Below are 18144 nucleotides of genomic sequence, written 5' to 3'. Positions count from 1 at the left end.
CTAACTCTCCCCTAAACCCCCCCTTACTAACTCTCCCTAAACCCCCCTTACTAACACTCCCCTAAACTCCCCCTTACTAACTCTCCCCTGAACCCCCCCTTACTAACTCTCCCCTAAATCCCCCCTTACTAACTCTCCCCTAAACCCTCCCTTAATAACTCTCCCCTAAACCCCCCCTTACTAACTCTCCCCTAAACCTCACCTTACTAACTCTCCCCTAAACCCTCCCTTACTAACTCTCCCTAAACCCCCCCTTACTAACTCTCCCCTAAACCCCCCCTTACTAACTCTCCCCTAAAACCCCCCCTTACTAACTCTCCCCTAAACCCTCCCTTACTAACTCTCCCTAAACCCCCCCTTACTAACTCTCCTCTAAACCCCCCCTCACTAACTCTCCCCTAAACCCCCTCTTATTAACTCTCCCCTAAACCCCCCCTTACTAACTCTCCCCTAAACCCCCCCTTACTAACTCTCCCCTAAACCCCCTCTTATTAACTCTCCCCAAAACCCCCCCTTACTAACTCTCCCCTAAACCCCCCCTTACTAACTCTCCCCTAACCCCCCCCTTACTAACTCTCCCCTAAACCCTCCCTTACTAACTCTCCCCTAAACCCCCCCTTACTAACTCTCCCCTAAACCCTCCCTTACTAACTCTCCCCTAAACCCCCCCTTACTAACTCTCCCCTAAACCCACCCTTACTAACTCTCCCCTAAACCCCCCCTTTCTAACTCTCCATAAACCCCCCATTACTAACTCTCCCTAAACCCCCCTTACTAACTCTCCCCTAAATCCCCCCTTACAAACTCTCCCCTAAACCCTCCCTTACTAACTCTCCCCTAAACCCCCCCTTACTAACTCTCCCCTAAACCCCCCCTTACTAACTCTCCCCAAAACCCCCCCTTACTAACTCTCCCCTAAACCCCCCCTTACTAACTCTCCCCTAAACCCCCCCTTACTAACTCTCCCCTAAACCCCCCCCTTACTAACTCTCCCCAAACCCCCCCTTACTAACTCTCCCCTAAACCTCCCCTTACTAACTCTCCCCTAAACCCCCCCTTACTAACTCTCCCCTAAATCCCCCCTTACTAACACCCCACTAATCCCCCCCTTACTAACTCTCCCCTAAACCCCCCCTTACTAACTCACCCCTAAACCCCCCCTTACTAACTCTCCCCTAAACCCCGCCTTACTAACTCTCCCCTAAGCCCCCCTTACTAACTCTCCCCTAAACCCCCCTTACTAACTCTCCCCTAAACCCCCCCTTACTAACTTGCCGCTAAACCCCCCCTTACTAACTCTCCCCTAACCCCCCCTTTCTAACTCTCCCTAAACCCCCCCTTACTAACTCTCCCCTAAACCCCCCCTTACGAACTCTCCCCTAAACCCCCCTTACTAACTCTCCCCTAAACCCCACCTTACTAACTCTCCCCTAAACCCTCCCTTACTAACTCTCCCCTCAACCCCCCTTACTAACTCGCCCCTAACCCCCCCTTACTAACTCTCCCCAAACCCCCCCCTTACCAGCACTCCCCTAAACCCCCCCTTACGAACACTCCCCTAAACCCCCCCTTACTAACTCTCCCCTAAACCCCCCTTACTACCTCTCCCCTAAACCCCCTGTTATTAACTCTCCCCTAAACCCCCCCTTACTAACTCTCCCCTAAACCCCCCCTTACTAACTCTCCCCTAAACCCCCTCTTACTAACTCTCCCCTAAACCCCCTCTTACTAACTCTCCCTAAACGCCCCTTACTAACTCTCCCTGAAACCCCCCCTTACTAACTCTCCCCTAAACCCCCCCTTACTAACTCTCCCCCAAAACCCCCCTTACTAACTCTCCCCTAAACCCCCCCTTACTAACTCTCCCCTAAACCCCCCCTTACTAACTCTCCCCTAAACCCCCCTTACTAGCTCTCCCCTAAACCCCCCTTACTAACTCTCCCCTAAACCCCCTCTTATTAACTCTCCCCTAAACCCCCCCTTACTAACTCTCCCCTAAACCCCTCTTATTAACTCTCCCCTAAACCCCCCCTTACTAACTCTCCCCTAAACCCCCCCTTACTAACTCTCCCCTTAACCCCCCCTTACTAACTCTCCCCTAAACCCCCTCTTACTAACTCTCCCTAAACCCCCCTTACTAACTCTCCCCTAACCGCCCCCCTTACTGACTCTCCCTAAACCCCCCCTTACTAACTCTCCCCTAAACCCCTCCCTTACTAACTCTCCCCTAAACCCCCCTTACTAACTCTACCCTAAACCCCCCCTTACTAACTCTCCCCTAAACCCTCCCTTACTAACTCTCCCCTAAACCCCCCTTACTAACTCTCCCCTAAACCCCCTCTTACTAACTCTCACTAAACCCCCCCTTACTAACTCTCCCCTAAACCCCCCCTTACTAACTCTCCCCTAACCGCCCCACTTACTGACTCTCTCTAAACCCCCCCTTACTAACTCTCCCCTAAACCCTCCCTTACTAACTCTCCCTAAACCCCCCCTTACTAACTCTCCCCTAAACCCCCCCTTACTAACTCTCCCCTAAACACTCCCTTACTAACACTCCCTAAACCCCCCCTACTAACTCTCCCCTAAACCCCCCCTTACTAACTCTCCCCTAAACCCCCCCTTACTAACACTCCTCTAAACCCCCCCTTACTAACTCTCCCCTAAACCCCCCCTTACTAACTCTCCCCTAAACCCCCCCTTACGAACCCTCCCCTAAACCCCCCTTACTAACTCTCACCTAAACCCTCCCTTACTAACTCTCCCCTAAACCCCCCCTTACTAACTCTCCCCTAACCCCCCCTTACGAACCCTCCCCTAAACCCCCCTTACTAACTCTCCCCTAAACCCCACATTTCTAACTCTCCCTAAACCCCCCCTTACTAACTCTCCCCTAAACCCCCCCTTACTAACTCTCCCCTAAACCCCCCCTTACTAACTCTCCCCTAAACCCCCTCTTATTAACTCTCCCCTAAACCCCCCCTTACTAACTCTCCCCTAAACCCCCTCTTATTAACTCTCCCCTAAACCCCCCCTTACTAACTCTCCTCTAAACCCCCCCTTACTAACTCTCCCCTAAACCCCCCCTTACTAACTCTCCCCTAAACCCCCCCTTACTAACTCTCCCCTAAACCCCCCCTTACTAACACTTCCCTAAACCCCCCTTACTAACTCTCCCCTAAACCCCCCTTACTAACTCTCCCCTAAACCCCCTTATTAACTCTCCCCTAAACCCCTACTTACTAACTCTCCCCTAAACCCCCCCTTACTAACTCTCCCCTAAACCCCCTCTTATTAACTCTCCCCTAAACCCCCCCTTACTAACTCTCCCCTAAACCCCCCCTTACTAACTCTCCCCTAAACCCCCCCTTAATAACTCTCCCCTAAACCCTCCCTTACTAACTCACCCCTAACCCCCCCTTACTAACTCTCCCCTAAACCCCCTCTTACTAACTCTCCCTAAAACCCCCTTGCTAACTCTCCCCTAACCGCCCCCCTTACTGACTCTCCCTAAACCCCCCCTTACTAACTCTCCCCTAAACCCCTCCCTTACTAACTCTCCCCTAAACCCTCCCTTACTAACTCTCCCCTAAACCCCCTCTTACTAACTCTCCCTAAACCCCCCTTACTAACTCTCCCCTAAACCCCCCTTACTAACTCTCCCCGAAACCCCACCTTACTAACTCTCCCCTAAACCCTCCCTTACTAACTCTCCCTAAACCCCCCCTTACTTACTCTCCCCTAAACCCCCCGTTACTAACTCTCCCCTAAAAGCCCCCCTTACAAACTCTCCCCTAAACCCTCCCTTTCTAACTCTCCCTAAACCCCCTCTTATTAACTCTCCCCTAAACCCCCCCTTACTAACTCTCCTCTAAACCCCCCTTACTAACTCTCCCCTAAACCCCCCCTTACTAACTCTCCCCTAAACCCCCTTATTAACTCTCCCCTAAACCCCCCCTTACTAACTCTCCCCTAAACCCCTCCTTACTAACTCTCCCCTAAACCCTCCCTTACTAACTCTCCCCTAAACCCCCCTTACTAACTCTCCCCTAAACCCCCCTTACTAACTCTCCCCTAAACCCCCCCTTACTAACTCTCCCCTAAACCCCCCCTTACTAACTCTCCCCTAAACCCCTCCTTACTAACTCTCCCCTAAACCCTCCCTTACTAAGTCTCCCCTAAACCCCCCTTACTAACTCTCCCCTAAACCCCCCCTTACTAACTCTCCCCTAAACCCCCCCTTACTAACTCTCCCCTAAACCCTCCCTTACTAACTCTCCCCTAAACCGCCCCTTACTAACTCTCCCTAAACCCCCCTTACTAACTCTCCCCTAAATCCCCCCTTACTAACTCTCCCCGAAACCCTCCCTTACTAACTCTCCCCTAAACCCCCCCCTTACTAACTCTCCCCTAAACCCCCCCTTACTAACTCTCCCCTAAACCCCCCCTTACTAACTCTCCCCTAAACCCCCCCTTACTAACTCTCCCCAACCCCCCCCCTTACTAACTCTCCCCTGAACCCTCCCTTACTAACTCTCCCCTAAACCCCCTCTTCCTAACTCTCCCGAAACCCCCCCTTACTAACTCTCCCCTAAACCCCCCCTTCCAAACTCTCCCCTAAACCCCCCCTTACTAACTCTCCCCTAAACCACCCCTTACTAACTCTCCCCTAAACCCCCCCTTACTAACTCTCCCCTAATCCCCCCCTTACTAACTCTCCCCTAATCCCCCCTTACTAACTCTCCCCTAAACCCCCTCTAATTAACTCTCCCCTAAACCCCCCCTTACTAACTCTCCCCTAAACCCCCTGACTAACTCTCCCCTAAACCCCCTCTAATTAACTCTCCCCTAAACCCCCCCTTACTAACTCTCCTCTAAACCCCCCCTTACTAACTCTCCCCTAAAACCCCCTTACTAACTCTCCCCTAAACCCCCCCTTACTAACTCTCCCCTAAACCCTCCCTTACTAACTCTCCCCTAAACCCCCCCTTACTAAATCTCCCCTAAACCCCCCCTTACTAACTCTCCCCTAACCCCCCCTTACTAACTCTCCACTAAACCCCCCTTACTAAATCTCCCCTAAACCCCCCCTTACTAACTCTCCCCTAAACCCCCCCTTACTAACTCTCCCCTAAACCCTCCCTTACTAACTCTCCCCTAAACCCCCCCTTACTAACTCTCCCCTAAACCCCCCCTTACTAACTCTCCCCTAAACCTCCCCTTACTAACACTCCCCTAAACCCCCACTTACTAATTCTCCCTAAACCCCCCATTACTAACTCTCCCCTAAACCCTCCCTTACTAACTCTCCCCTAAACCCCCCCTTACTAACTCTCCCCTAAACCCCCCCTTACTAACCCTCCCCTAAACCCCCTCTTACTAACTCTCCCCTAAACCCCCCCTTACTAACTCTCCCCTAAACCCCCCTTACTAACCCTCCCCTAAACCCCCCCTTACTAACACTCCCCTAACCCCCCCCTTGCTAACTCTCCCCTAAACCCCCCCTTACTAACTCTCCCCTAAACCCCCCTTACTAACTCTCCCCTAAACCCCCCCTTACTAACCCTCCCCTAAACCCCCTCTTACTAACTCTCCCCTAAACCCCCTCTTACTAACTCTCCCCTAAACCACCCCTTACTAACTCTCCGCTAACCCCCCCTACTAACTCTCCCCTAAACCCCCCCTTACTAACTCTCCCCTAAACCCCCCCCTTACTAACACTCCCCTAAACCCCCTCTTACTACCTCTCCCCTAACCCCCCCCCTTAATAACTCTCCCCTAAACTCCCCCTTACTAACTCTCCCCTAAACCCCCCCTTACTTACTCTCCCCTAAAACCCCCCCTTGCTAACTCTCCCCTGAACCCCCCCTTACTAACTCTCCCCTAAACCCCCCTTACTAACACTCCCCTAAACCCCCCCTTACTTACTCTCCCCTAAAACCCCCCCTTACTAACACTCCCCTAAACCCCCCTTCCTAACTCTCCCCTAAACCCCCCCTTACTAACTCTCCCCAAACCCCCCCTTACTAACTCTCCCCTAAATCCCCCCTTACTAACACTCCACTAAACCCCCCCTTACTAACTCTCCCCTAAACCCCCCCTTACTAACTCACCCCTCAACCCCCCCTTACTAACTCTCCTCTAAACCCCCCCTTACTAACTCTCCCCTAAACCCCCCCTTACTAACTCTCCCCTAAACCCCCCCTTACTAACTCTCCCCTAAACCCCCCCTTACTAACTCTCCCCTAAACCCCGCCTTACTAACTCTCCCCTAAACCCCCCCTTACTAACCCTCCCCTAAACCCCCCTTACTAACTCTCCCCAAAACCCCCCCTTACTAACTCTCCCCTAACCCCCCCCTTACTAACTCTCCCCTAAACCCTCCCTTACTAACTCTCCCCTAAACCCCCTCTTACTAACTCTCCCTAAACCCCCCCTTACTAACTCTCCCCTAAACCCCCTCTTACTAACTCTCCCCTAAACCCCCTCTTACTAACTCTCCCCTAAACCCCCCCTTACTAACTCTCCCCTAAACCCCCTCTTACTAACTCTCCCCTAAACCCCCTCTTACTAACTCTCCCCTAAACCCCCTCTTACTAACTCTCCCCTAAACCCCCCCTTACTAACACTCCCTAAACCCCCCCTTACTAACTCTGCCTAAACCCCCCCTTACTAACTCTCCCCTAAACCACCCCTTACTAACTCTCCCCTAAATGCCCCCCCTTACTAACTCTCCCCTCACCCCCCCTTACTAACTCTCCCTAAACCCCCTCTTACTAACTCTCCCCGAAACCCCCCCTTACTGACTCTCCCCTAAACCCCCCCTTACTAACTCTCCCTAAACCCCCCCTTACTAACTCTCCCCTAAACCCCCCCTTACTAACTCTCCCTAAACCCCCCCTTACTAACTCTCCCCCTAAACCCCCCCTTACTAACTCTCCCCTAAACCCCCCTTACTAACTCTCCCTAAACCCCCCCTTACTCACTCTCCCCTAAACCCCCCCTTACTAACTCTCCCTAAACCCCCCCTTACTAACTCTCCCCTAAACCCCCCCTTACTAACGCTCCCCTAAACCCCCCCTTACTAACTCTCCCCGAAACCCCCCCTTACTAACTCTCCCCTAAACCCCCCCTTACTAACTCTCCCCTAAACCCCCCCTTACTAACTCTCCCCTAAACCCTCCCTTACTAACTCTCCCTAAACCCCCCCTTACTAACTCTCCCCTAAACCCCCCCTTACTAACTCTCCCCTAAACCCCCCCTTACTAACTCTCCCCTAAACCCCCCCTTACTAACTCTCCCCTAAACCCTCCCTTACTAACTCTCCCTAAACCCCCCCTTACTAACTCTCCCCTAAACCCCCCCTTACTAACTCTCCCCTAAACCCCCCCTTACTAACTCTCCCCTAAACCCCCCCTTACTAACTCTCCCCTAAACCCCCCCTTACTAACTCTCCCCTAAACCCCCCCTTACTAACTCTCCCCTAAACCCACCCTTACTAACTCTCCCCTAAACCCTCCCTTACTAACTCTCCCTAAACCCCCCCTTACTAACTCTCCCCTAAACCCCCCCTTACTAACTCTCCCCTAAACCCCCCCTTACTAACTCTCCCCTAAACCCCCCCTTACTAACTCTCCCCTAAACCCTCCCTTACTAACTCTCCCCTAAACCCCCCCTTACTAACTCTCCCCTAAACCCCCCCTTACTAACCCTCCCCTAAACCCCCCCTTACTAACTCTCCCCTAAACCCCCCCTTACTAACTCTCCCCTAAACCCCCCCTTACTAACTATCCCCTAAACCCCCCCTTACTAACTCTCCCCTAAACCCCCCCTTACTAACTCTCCCCTAAACCCCCCCTTACTAACTCTCCCCTAAACCCCCCCTTACTAACTCTCCCCTAAACCCCCCCTTACTAACTCTCCCCTAAACCCCCCCTTACTAACTCTCCCCTAAACCCCCCCTTACTAACCCTCCCCTAAACCCCCCCTTACTAACTCTCCCCTAAACCCCCCCTTACTAACTCTCCCCTAAACCCCCCCTTACTAACCCTCCCCGAACCCCCCCTTACTAACTCTCCCCTAAACCCCCCCTTACTAACTCGCCTCTAAACCCCCCCTTACTAACTCTCCCCTAAACCCCCCCTTACTAACTCTCCCCTAAACCCCCCCTTACTAACTCTCCCCTAAACCCCCCCTTACTAACTCTCCCCTAAACCCCCCCTTACTAACTCTCCCTAAACCCCCCCTTACTAACTCGCCCCTAAACCCCCCCTTACTAACTCTCCCCTAACGCCCCCCTTACTAACTCGCCCCTAAACCCCCCCTTACTAACTCGCCCCTAAACCCCCCCTTACTAACTCTCCCCTAACGCCCCCCTTACTAACTCTCCCCTAAACCCCCCCTTACTCACTCTCCCCTAAACCCTCCCTTACTAACTCTCCCCTAAAGCCCCCCTTACTAACTCTCCCCTAAACCTCCCCTCACTAACTCTCCCTGAACCCCTTCCCTCAGTAACTCTCTCCTGAACCTTGACCCTTGCTACCTCTCTGCACACCTTCAGACAGCGTTGCAAATTCCCTCCAGTGTTGCTGCTGCCCTGCAGCTTGTTTGCAGTGTAAGGCTCTGTGGGGAGAAGCAGCCCGCGCTGTCCCTGAGCACAGTCAACCATCAGCTTCCTCACCCAGACTCTGGTTGGTGTAACAGAAGAGCCCGGCCTCTATTTTCACACTTTCATTCCAGTAATGGTGATCTGCTGCATCCTGAAATCCAGCGGGATTGAGCGGAGTTCCGGTTTTCCTCCTGTGGTCTCTGGCTGTTCGAAGCCTGCTGTCGGGGTGGCCCCTGCTCGATTCTGACAGTGGGGTCGAGATGTGTAGAAAGCCTTTGTTTTCTCCTGCAAGGCACGGGGTTTGCAAATGTTATTTTTGCGAAGAACAAGAAAGGAGATGAGGGGAAAATGGTTATACAGTGAGTTGTTGTGATCTGGAATGTACTGCCTGAAAGGGTTGTGGAGGCAGAGTCAATAGTAACATTAAAACGGGAACTGGAAAATAATTGAAAAGTAGACATTTACAGAGCTATGGGGACAGAGCTGGGGACTGGGACTGATTGCACAGCTCTGCCAAAGAGTGGGCACAGGCTCGAGGGGCTGAATGGCCTGATCCTGTGCTGTATGATTCTTATTCTCCCTTACATTCACATGACATGTTTCTCAGAAAAATCCCACAGCCATGCACAGCCAGTCAATTACTTGTGAAGTGCAGACACTGTTTGTCGTTATGTTGGCACACAGGGAACCTTTGCGAAATCAGTTTTGTTTGCCGCGTCACTCAATACTAGGCCACATGTTTATTCCTTTACAAAGTGTAGTCACTGTTATAATGTCGGCAAACGGTGCAGGTAATGTGCGCATAGCAAATCACACAAACAGCAATGTGATAAATGACTGGATAAACTGTTTTATTGATGAAGGATAAATATTGTCCACGCCACTGGGGAGAACTCCCCTGCTCTTCTTCGAAATAGTGCCGTAGGATCTCTAACATCCATTTGAGAGAGCAGACGGGGCCTCGGTTTAAAGTCTCATTCAAAAGACGGAATCTGCAACAGTGCAGCACTCCCTCAGTGCTGCCCCTCCGACAGTGCAGCATTCCCTCAGTGCTGCCCCTCCGACAGTGCAGCATTCCCTCAGTACTGCCCCTCCGACAGTGCAGCACTCCCTCAGTGCTGCCCCTCCGACAGTGCAGCACTCCCTCAGTACTGCCCCTCCGACAGTGCAGCGCTCCCTCAGTACTGCCCCTCCGACAGTGCAGTACTCCCTCAGTACTGCCCCTCCGACAGAGCAGCACTCCCTCAGTACTGCCCCTCCGACAGGGCAGCACTCCCTCAGTACTACCCCTCCGACAGTGCAGCGCTCCCTCAGTACTGCCCCTCCGACAGTGCAGCACTCCCTCAGTACTGCCCCTCCGACAGAGCAGCACTCCCTCAGTACTGCCCCTCCGACAGTGCAGCATTCCCTCAGTACTGCCCCTCCGACAGAGCAGCACTCCCTCAGTACTGCCCCTCCGACAGTGCAGCGCTCCCTCAGTACTGCCCCTCCGACAGAGCAGCACTCCCTCAGTACTGCCCCTCCGACAGAGCAGCACTCCCTCAGTACTGCCCCTCCGACAGTGCAGCGCTCCCTCAGTACTGCCCCTCCGACAGTGCAGCACTCCCTCAGTACTGCCCCTCCGACAGAGCAGCACTCCCTCAGTACTGCCTCTCCGACAGAGCAGCACTCCCTCAGTACTGCCCCTCCGACAGAGCAGCACTCCCTCAGTACTGCCCCTCCGACAGTGCAGCACTCCCTCAGTACTGCCCCTCCGACAGAGCAGCACTCCCTCAGTACTGCCCCTCCGACAGTGCAGCACTCCCTCAGTACTGCCCCACCGATAGAGCAGCACTCCCTCAGTACTGCCCCTCCGACAGAGCAGCTCTCCCTCAGTACTGCCCCTCCGACAGAGCAGCTATCCCTCAGTACTGTCCCTCCGACAGTGCAGCACTCTCTCAGTACTGCCCCTCCGACAGAGTAGCTATCCCTCAGTACTGCCCCTCCGTTAGAGCAACGCTCCCTCAGTACTGCCCCTCCGACAGAGCAGCTCTCCCTCAGTACTGCCCCTCCGACAGTGCAGCATTCCCTCAGTACTGCCCCTCCGAAAGTGCAGCATTCCCTCAGTACTGCCCCTCCGACAATGCAACACTTCCTCAGCACTGCCCCACCGAAAATGCAGCAGTCCCTCAGTACAGCCCCTCCGACAGTGTAGCGCTTCCTCAGTACTGCCCCTCCGATAGTGCAGCGCTGCCTCAGTACTGCCCCTCCTACAGTGCAGTACTCCCTCAGTACTGTCCCTCCGATAGTGCAGCGCTGCCTCAGTACTGCCCCTCCTACAGTGCAGCACTCCCTCAGTACTACCCCTCTGACAATGCAACTTTTGTTCATTGCGGCCCCTCCAACAGCGCAGCACTGCCTCAGTACTGCCACACCTACACTGCAGTACTCCCTCAGTACTGCCGCACCAACAGTGCGGCGCTCCCTCAGTACAGCCCCTCTGACAGTGCAGCACTCCCTCAGTACTGCCCCTCCGACAGTGCAGTACTCCCTCAGTACTGCCCCTATGACAGTGCAGTACTCCTTCAGTACTGCCGCATGGACAGTGCAGCACTCCCTCAGTACTGCCCCTCCGACAGTGCAGTACTCCTTCAGTACTGCTCCTCCTACAGTGCAGTACTCCCTCAGTGCTGCCCCTCCTACAATGCAGTACTCCCTCAGTACTGCCCCTCCGACAGTGCAGCACTCCCTCAGTACTGCCGCAGCGACAGTGCGAAGCTCCCTCAGTATTGCCCCTCCGACAGTGCAGCGCTCCCTCAGTACTGCCCCTCCAACAGTGCAGCACTCCCTCAGTACTGCCCCCCGACAATGCAGTACTCCCTCATTACTGCCATTTTGACAGTGCAGTGCTCCCTCTGTACTGCCAATCTCCCAGACACCGTTCCAATCAGCCCCCCCCCCGAGACACTCTCCCAGTCACCGCTCCAATCACCCCCCGAGACACTCTCCCAGACACCGTTCCAATCAGCCCCCCCCGAGACACTCTCCCAGTCACCGCTCCAATCACCCCCGAGACACTCTCCCAGACACCGTTCCAATCAGCCCCCCCCCGAGACACTCTCCCAGTCATCGCTCCAATCACCCCCCGAGACACTCTCCCAGACACCGTTCCAATCAGCCCCCCCCCCCGAGACACTCTCCCAGTCACCGCTCCAATCACCCCCCGAGACACTCTCCCAGACACCGCTCCAATCACCCCCCACCCCCCGAGACACTCCCCAACTGCAGTCTGACTGTAAATTCTCAAAGTGCTTCATTGTCAGATTGAGGAGCACGACAGACTGTGACTGTTCGTTCACGTTTATATTGCCCTTGTGTTTTGGATGTTTAGGAATGTTGGCGTTGGGACTCAGAAATGAAGGTTGTTCGTTCAGCTCCCCCTTTCATTCCTCACCCTGTTTCAGGACCCCAAGCTTCGGACAAATGTCCTAGAAACAGCCAAGAATCCTTATTCCCAAACTCAAACTGCGAGGAGCAGCTTTCATTTTTATTTATTCCACAATTTTTATCCACTGCGCTCCGCATGGTGCTGGATCGTGTTTGTAGGGGTGGAGGGAGAGGTGTTGAGTCAGGTACACGGCTTCTATGAGAGACGCAACCAAATGGGCGTGCTCGGTGTGTGAGCCTAGACTGTGAGAATCAGTCGGCTATTTACCACAGGGAGTATCACATCCAAGCCCAATCTTCACGAGATATCCACGCACGCACACACTTGTTCACACTCGTGCACACATACATACACTCGTGTACACACACACGTACACATGCGCACATGTGTGCGCGCGCACACACACACAATCATGCACACGCATGCCCACATACTTACACATACACACACATGTGCACGCACACTCCAACACTTTCCCAACAAATCCCAGCCTTTTCTAGCAAATGATTAATTGAGATTAGCCATGTATCTCAAAGTGAACTTCTGGTACCCATGTACACCAGTGAGGGCTGAGTGACCTCACCCAGGCTCTAGACCCCGCGATTGTCTTCACAAGGGAATTGAGCAGTGCGCATTACCTGGGGTGGTGTACCCGGGAGGTTCCATTTACACCTAACATAGAAACATAGTAGATAGGAGCAGGAGTAGGCCATTCGGCCCCTCGAGCCTGCTCTGCCATTCAATGCGATCATGGCTGATCATCCAAATTCAGTACCCTGTCCCTGCTTTCTCCCCATAGCCCTTGATTCCTTTAGCCTTAAGAAATATATCCAACTCCTTCTTGAACATATTTAATGAATTGGCCTCTACTGCCTTCTGTGGTAGAGAGTTCCACAGGTTCACCACTCTCTGGGTGAATAAATTCCTCCTCATTTCTGTCCTAAATGGCTTAGCCCTTATCCTTAGACTGTGACCCCTAATTCTGGACTCCCTGACCATCGGGAACATCCTTCCTGCATCTAGTCTGTCCAGTCCTGTCAGAATTTTATAAGTTTCAATGACATCCCCTCTCATTCTTCTAAACTCCAGCGAGTATAAGCCCAATCAACCCAATCTCTCCTCATACGTCATTCCTGCCATCTGAGGTATCAGCCTGGTGAATCTTCGCTGAACTCCCTCCATGGCAAGAACATCCTTCCTCAGATAAGGCGACCAAAACTGCACACAATACTCAAGGTGTGGTCTCACCAAGGCCCTGTACAACTGTAGCAAGACATCCTTGTTCCTGTACTCAAATCCTCTCGCTACAAAGGCCAACATACCATTTGCCTTCTTAACCACCTGCTGCACCTGCATGCTTACCTTCAGCGACTGGTGCACAAGGACACCCAGGTCTCGTTGCACTTCCCCTTCTCCCAATCTATTGCCATTCAGATAATAATCTGCCTTCCTGTTTTTGACACCAAAGTGGATAACCTCGCATTTATCCATGTTATATTGCATTTGCCATGCTTCTGCCCAATCACCCAACCTGTCCAAATCATCCTGGAGTTTCTCGGCATCCTCCTCACAGCACACATGCCCACCCAGCTTTGTGTCATCTGCAAACTTGGAGATATTACATCTAGTTCCCTTGTCTAGATCAATAATATATATTGTGAATAGCTGGGGTCCAAGGACCGATCCCTGCGGTACCCCACTAGTCACTGCCTGCCACTCGGAAAAAGACCCGTTTATTCCAACTCTTTGCTTTCTGTCTGCCAACCAGTTCTCTATCCAAGTCAATACCTTGTCCCCAATCCCATGTGCCTTAACTTTACATGCTAATCTCTTATGCAGGACCTTATCGAAAGCCTTTTGAATGTCCAAATACACCACATCCACTGGTTCTCCCTTATCTATTTTACCAGTTACATCCTCAAAAGATTCCAGTAGATTAGTCAAGCACGATTTACCTTTTGTAAATCCATGCTGACTTTGTCCGATCCTGTATTGTTTCCCAAGTGCTCTGCTATTACATCTTTTATAATGGACTCTAGCATTTTCCTTTTTTGAATAGTGGGGTAACATTAGCTACCCTCCAATCCATGGGTACTGTTCCAGATTCCATCGAATGTTGGAAAATGACCAGCAATGCATCTACTATTTCTAGGGACACTTCCTTAAGTACTCTAGCATGTAGATTATCAGGCCCTGGGGATTTATCGGCCTTCAATCCCGTCAATTTCCCTAACACCATTTCCCTACAAATACTGATTTCTTTCAGTTCCTCCCTTTCATCAGACCCTATTTTCCCCGACACCTCTGGGAGGTTATTTGTGTCCTCCTTTGTGAAGACAGAACCAAAATATGTTGGTCAGCCATTTCTTTGTTCCCCATTATAAATTCCCCTGATTATAACTGCAAGGGACCTACGCTTGACTTCACCAATCTTTTTCTCTTCACATATCTATAAAAGCTTTTACAGTCAGTTTTTATGTTCCCTGAAAGCTTACTCTCATATTCTATTTTCCCTTTCTTAATTAATCCCTTTGTCCTCCTTTGTTGAATCCTAAACTGCTCCCAATCCTCAGGTTTACTGCTTTTTCTGGCCAATTTATATGTCCTCTCCTTGGATCTTATGCTATCCCTAATTTCCCTTGTTAGCCACGGTCACTGCTCTCTTTTACCTGTCATTACCCCTTCTCGCTCTTGTGTGCCCTCGTCCTGTTGGTTGCCTGACCTCTGACATGCCCACAGAGCAGTGTACTGTGCGGAGAATGAGAGAGTGGGTGTGAGGTCATGCCGGTTCATGACTGCAATTTGTGTGTGAGTATTTTGCTGAGTAGAGGGTTCAGTGAGGGTTCAGTGTGGGTTCTCACCACTTCTACACAAAATGCAGCAAGGAGAGTTTAAAAATAGCTGAGCCATGGAGACGGGGAAAGATCCAGCTTCATTCCAGGTCTGTGCTGAGTTAGTTTGACATCAGGTGTGGCGCACTGCAAATCACACTCAGCAACCCCAACACCCCTCCCAGATCAGGGAATGGAAAACCATCAGCCAGGGATCCTGCTGCCTGGACCCCTACTGTAAAGTTGTGTTTGTCTCTGTGTGTCCCTGTGTGTGTGTCCCTGTGTGTCTGCATATCCGGTGAGACTAGGATCACAGTTAAAGCTGATGAAATTCCCTGGAAAAGCTCACACACAAAGTCTGGCTGCTTGAATGAGATATTGAGGGCAGAAAATTGGATTAAAAACAGGGCAAATGAAACAGGGTGTCAACATTTTAAGTTGTGAGCCAAATAATTGTGTTGGTGTTAAAACCCCTGTAAATCCTGGTTCTAGGGCGTAATTGGAGAACAGAAAGTCTCACCATAATCTATATCAGTGGCCGACACCGTGGACATCCTCCTCACAGCACCTGCGCATAACGGAATTCCCCAACCTGCAATGGAAAGCAGAGAAGAGTTAATGTCGAAACCCCAGACAGCACTGAGCCCTGACAGAGAGAGGCAGACAGACAGAGAAACAGAGAGAGACAAACAGACAGAAAGACAGACAGACAGAGACATAGACAGAGATAGAGAGAGAAGAGACAGAGAAAGAGACAAGCAGAGAGAGACAGACAGAGAGAGATAGCGAGACAGTGAGAGGGAGACAGAGAGAGACAAACAGACAGAAAGACAGGCCGAGACATAGACAGATAGATATAGAGATGGAGAGAGAGAGAGACAGAGAGAGACAGAGAGAGAGAGATAGCGAGATATTTAGAGGGAGACAGAGAGAGAGATAGACAGAGAGAGATAGAGGTGGAGAGAGAGAGAGAGAGAGAGAGACAGAGAGAGAGAGAGAGACAGAGAGAGAGAGAAAGAGAGAGAGAGACAGAGAGAGAGGCAGAGAGAAAGAGAGAGACAGAGAGAGAGACAGAGAGAGAGAGAGACAGAGAGCGAGAGAGAGACAGAGAGCGAGAGAGAGCAAGAGATATAGAGAGATAGCGAGATAGAGAGAGAGACAGAGAGAGTGAGACAGAGAGTGAGAGAGACAGAGAGAGAGAGAGAGACACACAGAGAGAGAGAGAGAGAGACAGAGAGAGAGAGAGACAGAGAGACAGAGAGAGAGACAGAGAGAGAGACAGAGAGACAGAGAGAGAGAGAGAGCGAGAGAGGGCAAGAGGTAGAGAGAGATAGCGAGATAGAGAGACAGAGAGACAGAGAGACAGAGAGAGTGAGACAGAGAGAGTGAGACAGAGAGAGAGAGACAGAGAGACAGGGAGACAGAGAGAGAGAGCGAGATAGCGAGATAGAGACAGAGAGAGAGACAGAGAGAGAGAGCGAGATAGAGAGAGAGACAGAGAGAAAGAGAGACAGAGAGAGAGCGAGATAGCGAGATAGAGAGAGAGAGGCAGAGAGACAGAGAGAGAGAGACAGAGAGAGAGAGAGAGAGAGAGACAGAGAGAGAGAGAGAGAGAGACAGAGACAGAGCGAGAGCGAGTGATAGCGATATAGAGAGAGAGCGAGAGAGAGAGACAGATGCTGAACAGCCTGATAGAAAGCCGGAGAAATTATTAATATTGTTATTTATCATTATCATTATTGTTATCTTATCAGTATTATTACTATTATTAGATAGATATATGTGCATGCCTCATGAAATTTATACTAAATCATCACTTAGCATTATAGAAAATAGTGTTTCCACACTCATCCCACAAAATAGGTCCATTTTATTTCGTTTTATTGAACTATATAAATGCGTTCTTTCCACATAAGCTGCTGGAATATCCAGGGCCTCCGCTCCTCAACTTTTGGGATGAAGAGTACAGACCCTGAATTCCTAAAAGCTATAAAAGACATTGATATAATTGTGTTAACAGAAACATGGTGCCAAAAGGACATGCCGACCCACTGTCCTCCAATGTACCATGAAATCATTGTGCCCTCAGTAAAGAACACTAAAACACGCAAGGGCAGAACCTCCGGGGGAATATTGGTGTGGTATAAGGGAGAACTGGACAAACACATCTCACCGGTAAAACAGGGGAAATCACACGTATGGCTAAAACTAGATAAAAATATAGGAATAGCAAAAAAAGATGTTTACTTATGTGCGATCTACATACCTCCAATAGATTCGCCATATTTCGAAGAGGAGTTATTTGATACTCTCCACATGGAAATCAGCCATTTCCAGGCCCAAGGAAAGGTGATAATATGTGGGGACCTAAATGCAAGGACCGGTTGTGAACCTGACTTCATAGACCCACAGGGAAACAACCATGTGTTTGGCCAGACCCCTTTAGATGTCACACCAGCCATCGCAAATCGGAACAACCTTGATCGTGAAATAAATAAAAGCGGTAGGGAGGTAGTGCAACTCTGCCGAGCCTTAGGCCTGTACATAGTTAATGGTAGGTTCAGAGGGGACTCCCTAGGGAGACTCACATACTCCTCAACTCTTGGGTCTAGTGTGGTGGACTATACAATCACTGACCTGGACCCCTGCGATATCAACGCATTCACTGTCAGGCAGCAATCCCCCCTCTCAGACCATAACCAAATAAATGTGTACCTTAAACTTTCTGCCCAAACTACAGACACAAAAAAGGAACACAGTAAGCTACATAAAATAAACCAGACATACAGATGGGCCCCAGACAGTGGAGATAAATTCATCACAGCACTAAATTCACCTGATCTCACAAGTAAAATTTCAAAATTTAAAGAAAATCTATATGAGATCACCAGAGATGGTGTAAACACGGCCATAGAGGATATAAATTTGATCTTCCATGAGGCAGCTGTAAAAGCCGACCTCGTGAAACAGAAGAGGAAGCATCACAAAAGACAAAATAAAAATATGAAATGGTTTGACCACGAATGCAAAAATGCCAGAAAAGACCTGAGAAAAATATCAAACCAAAAGCATCGGCAACCAAACAATCCGGACCTACGTACTAGATACAATGAAACCCTCAAAAGATATAAACACACCATTAGGAACAAAACACAAAACTATACCCACAAAATACTCGAAGAAATTGAAAACTCCACCAATCCAAAACAATTCTGGGAAATGTGGAATAACCTGAGTACAACACAATTGCAAGCATTACCAATCCAAGATGGCGACAT

At 50.9% G+C, this 18144-nt stretch overlaps 1 protein-coding gene across 2 annotated transcripts in view; it reads right to left on the bottom strand.

Moving 5' to 3' along the window:
- Positions 1-18144, bottom strand: part of nr1h3 (nuclear receptor subfamily 1, group H, member 3) — a 301887-nt gene that overhangs the window by 189872 nt on the left and 93871 nt on the right. For both annotated transcript variants that reach the window (XM_086007467.1, XM_086007466.1), the window contains 2 exons: positions 15387-15458; positions 8681-8893 (listed from right to left, as the gene is read on the bottom strand). In XM_086007467.1, the coding sequence (XP_085863593.1) occupies positions 8681-8893; positions 15387-15420 (247 nt within the window). In that variant the 5' untranslated portion in view covers positions 15421-15458. The remainder of the gene's footprint in view (positions 1-8680; positions 8894-15386; positions 15459-18144) is intronic.

Source organism: Somniosus microcephalus, chromosome 15, assembly GCF_052327205.1.
Source record: "Somniosus microcephalus isolate GS21.2 chromosome 15, FLI_Smic_1.0, whole genome shotgun sequence".
Classification (NCBI taxonomy): domain Eukaryota; kingdom Metazoa; phylum Chordata; class Chondrichthyes; order Squaliformes; family Somniosidae; genus Somniosus; species Somniosus microcephalus.
Note: the sequence above shows the minus strand (reverse complement) of the source record. Positions and strands in the feature narration are given on the sequence as shown.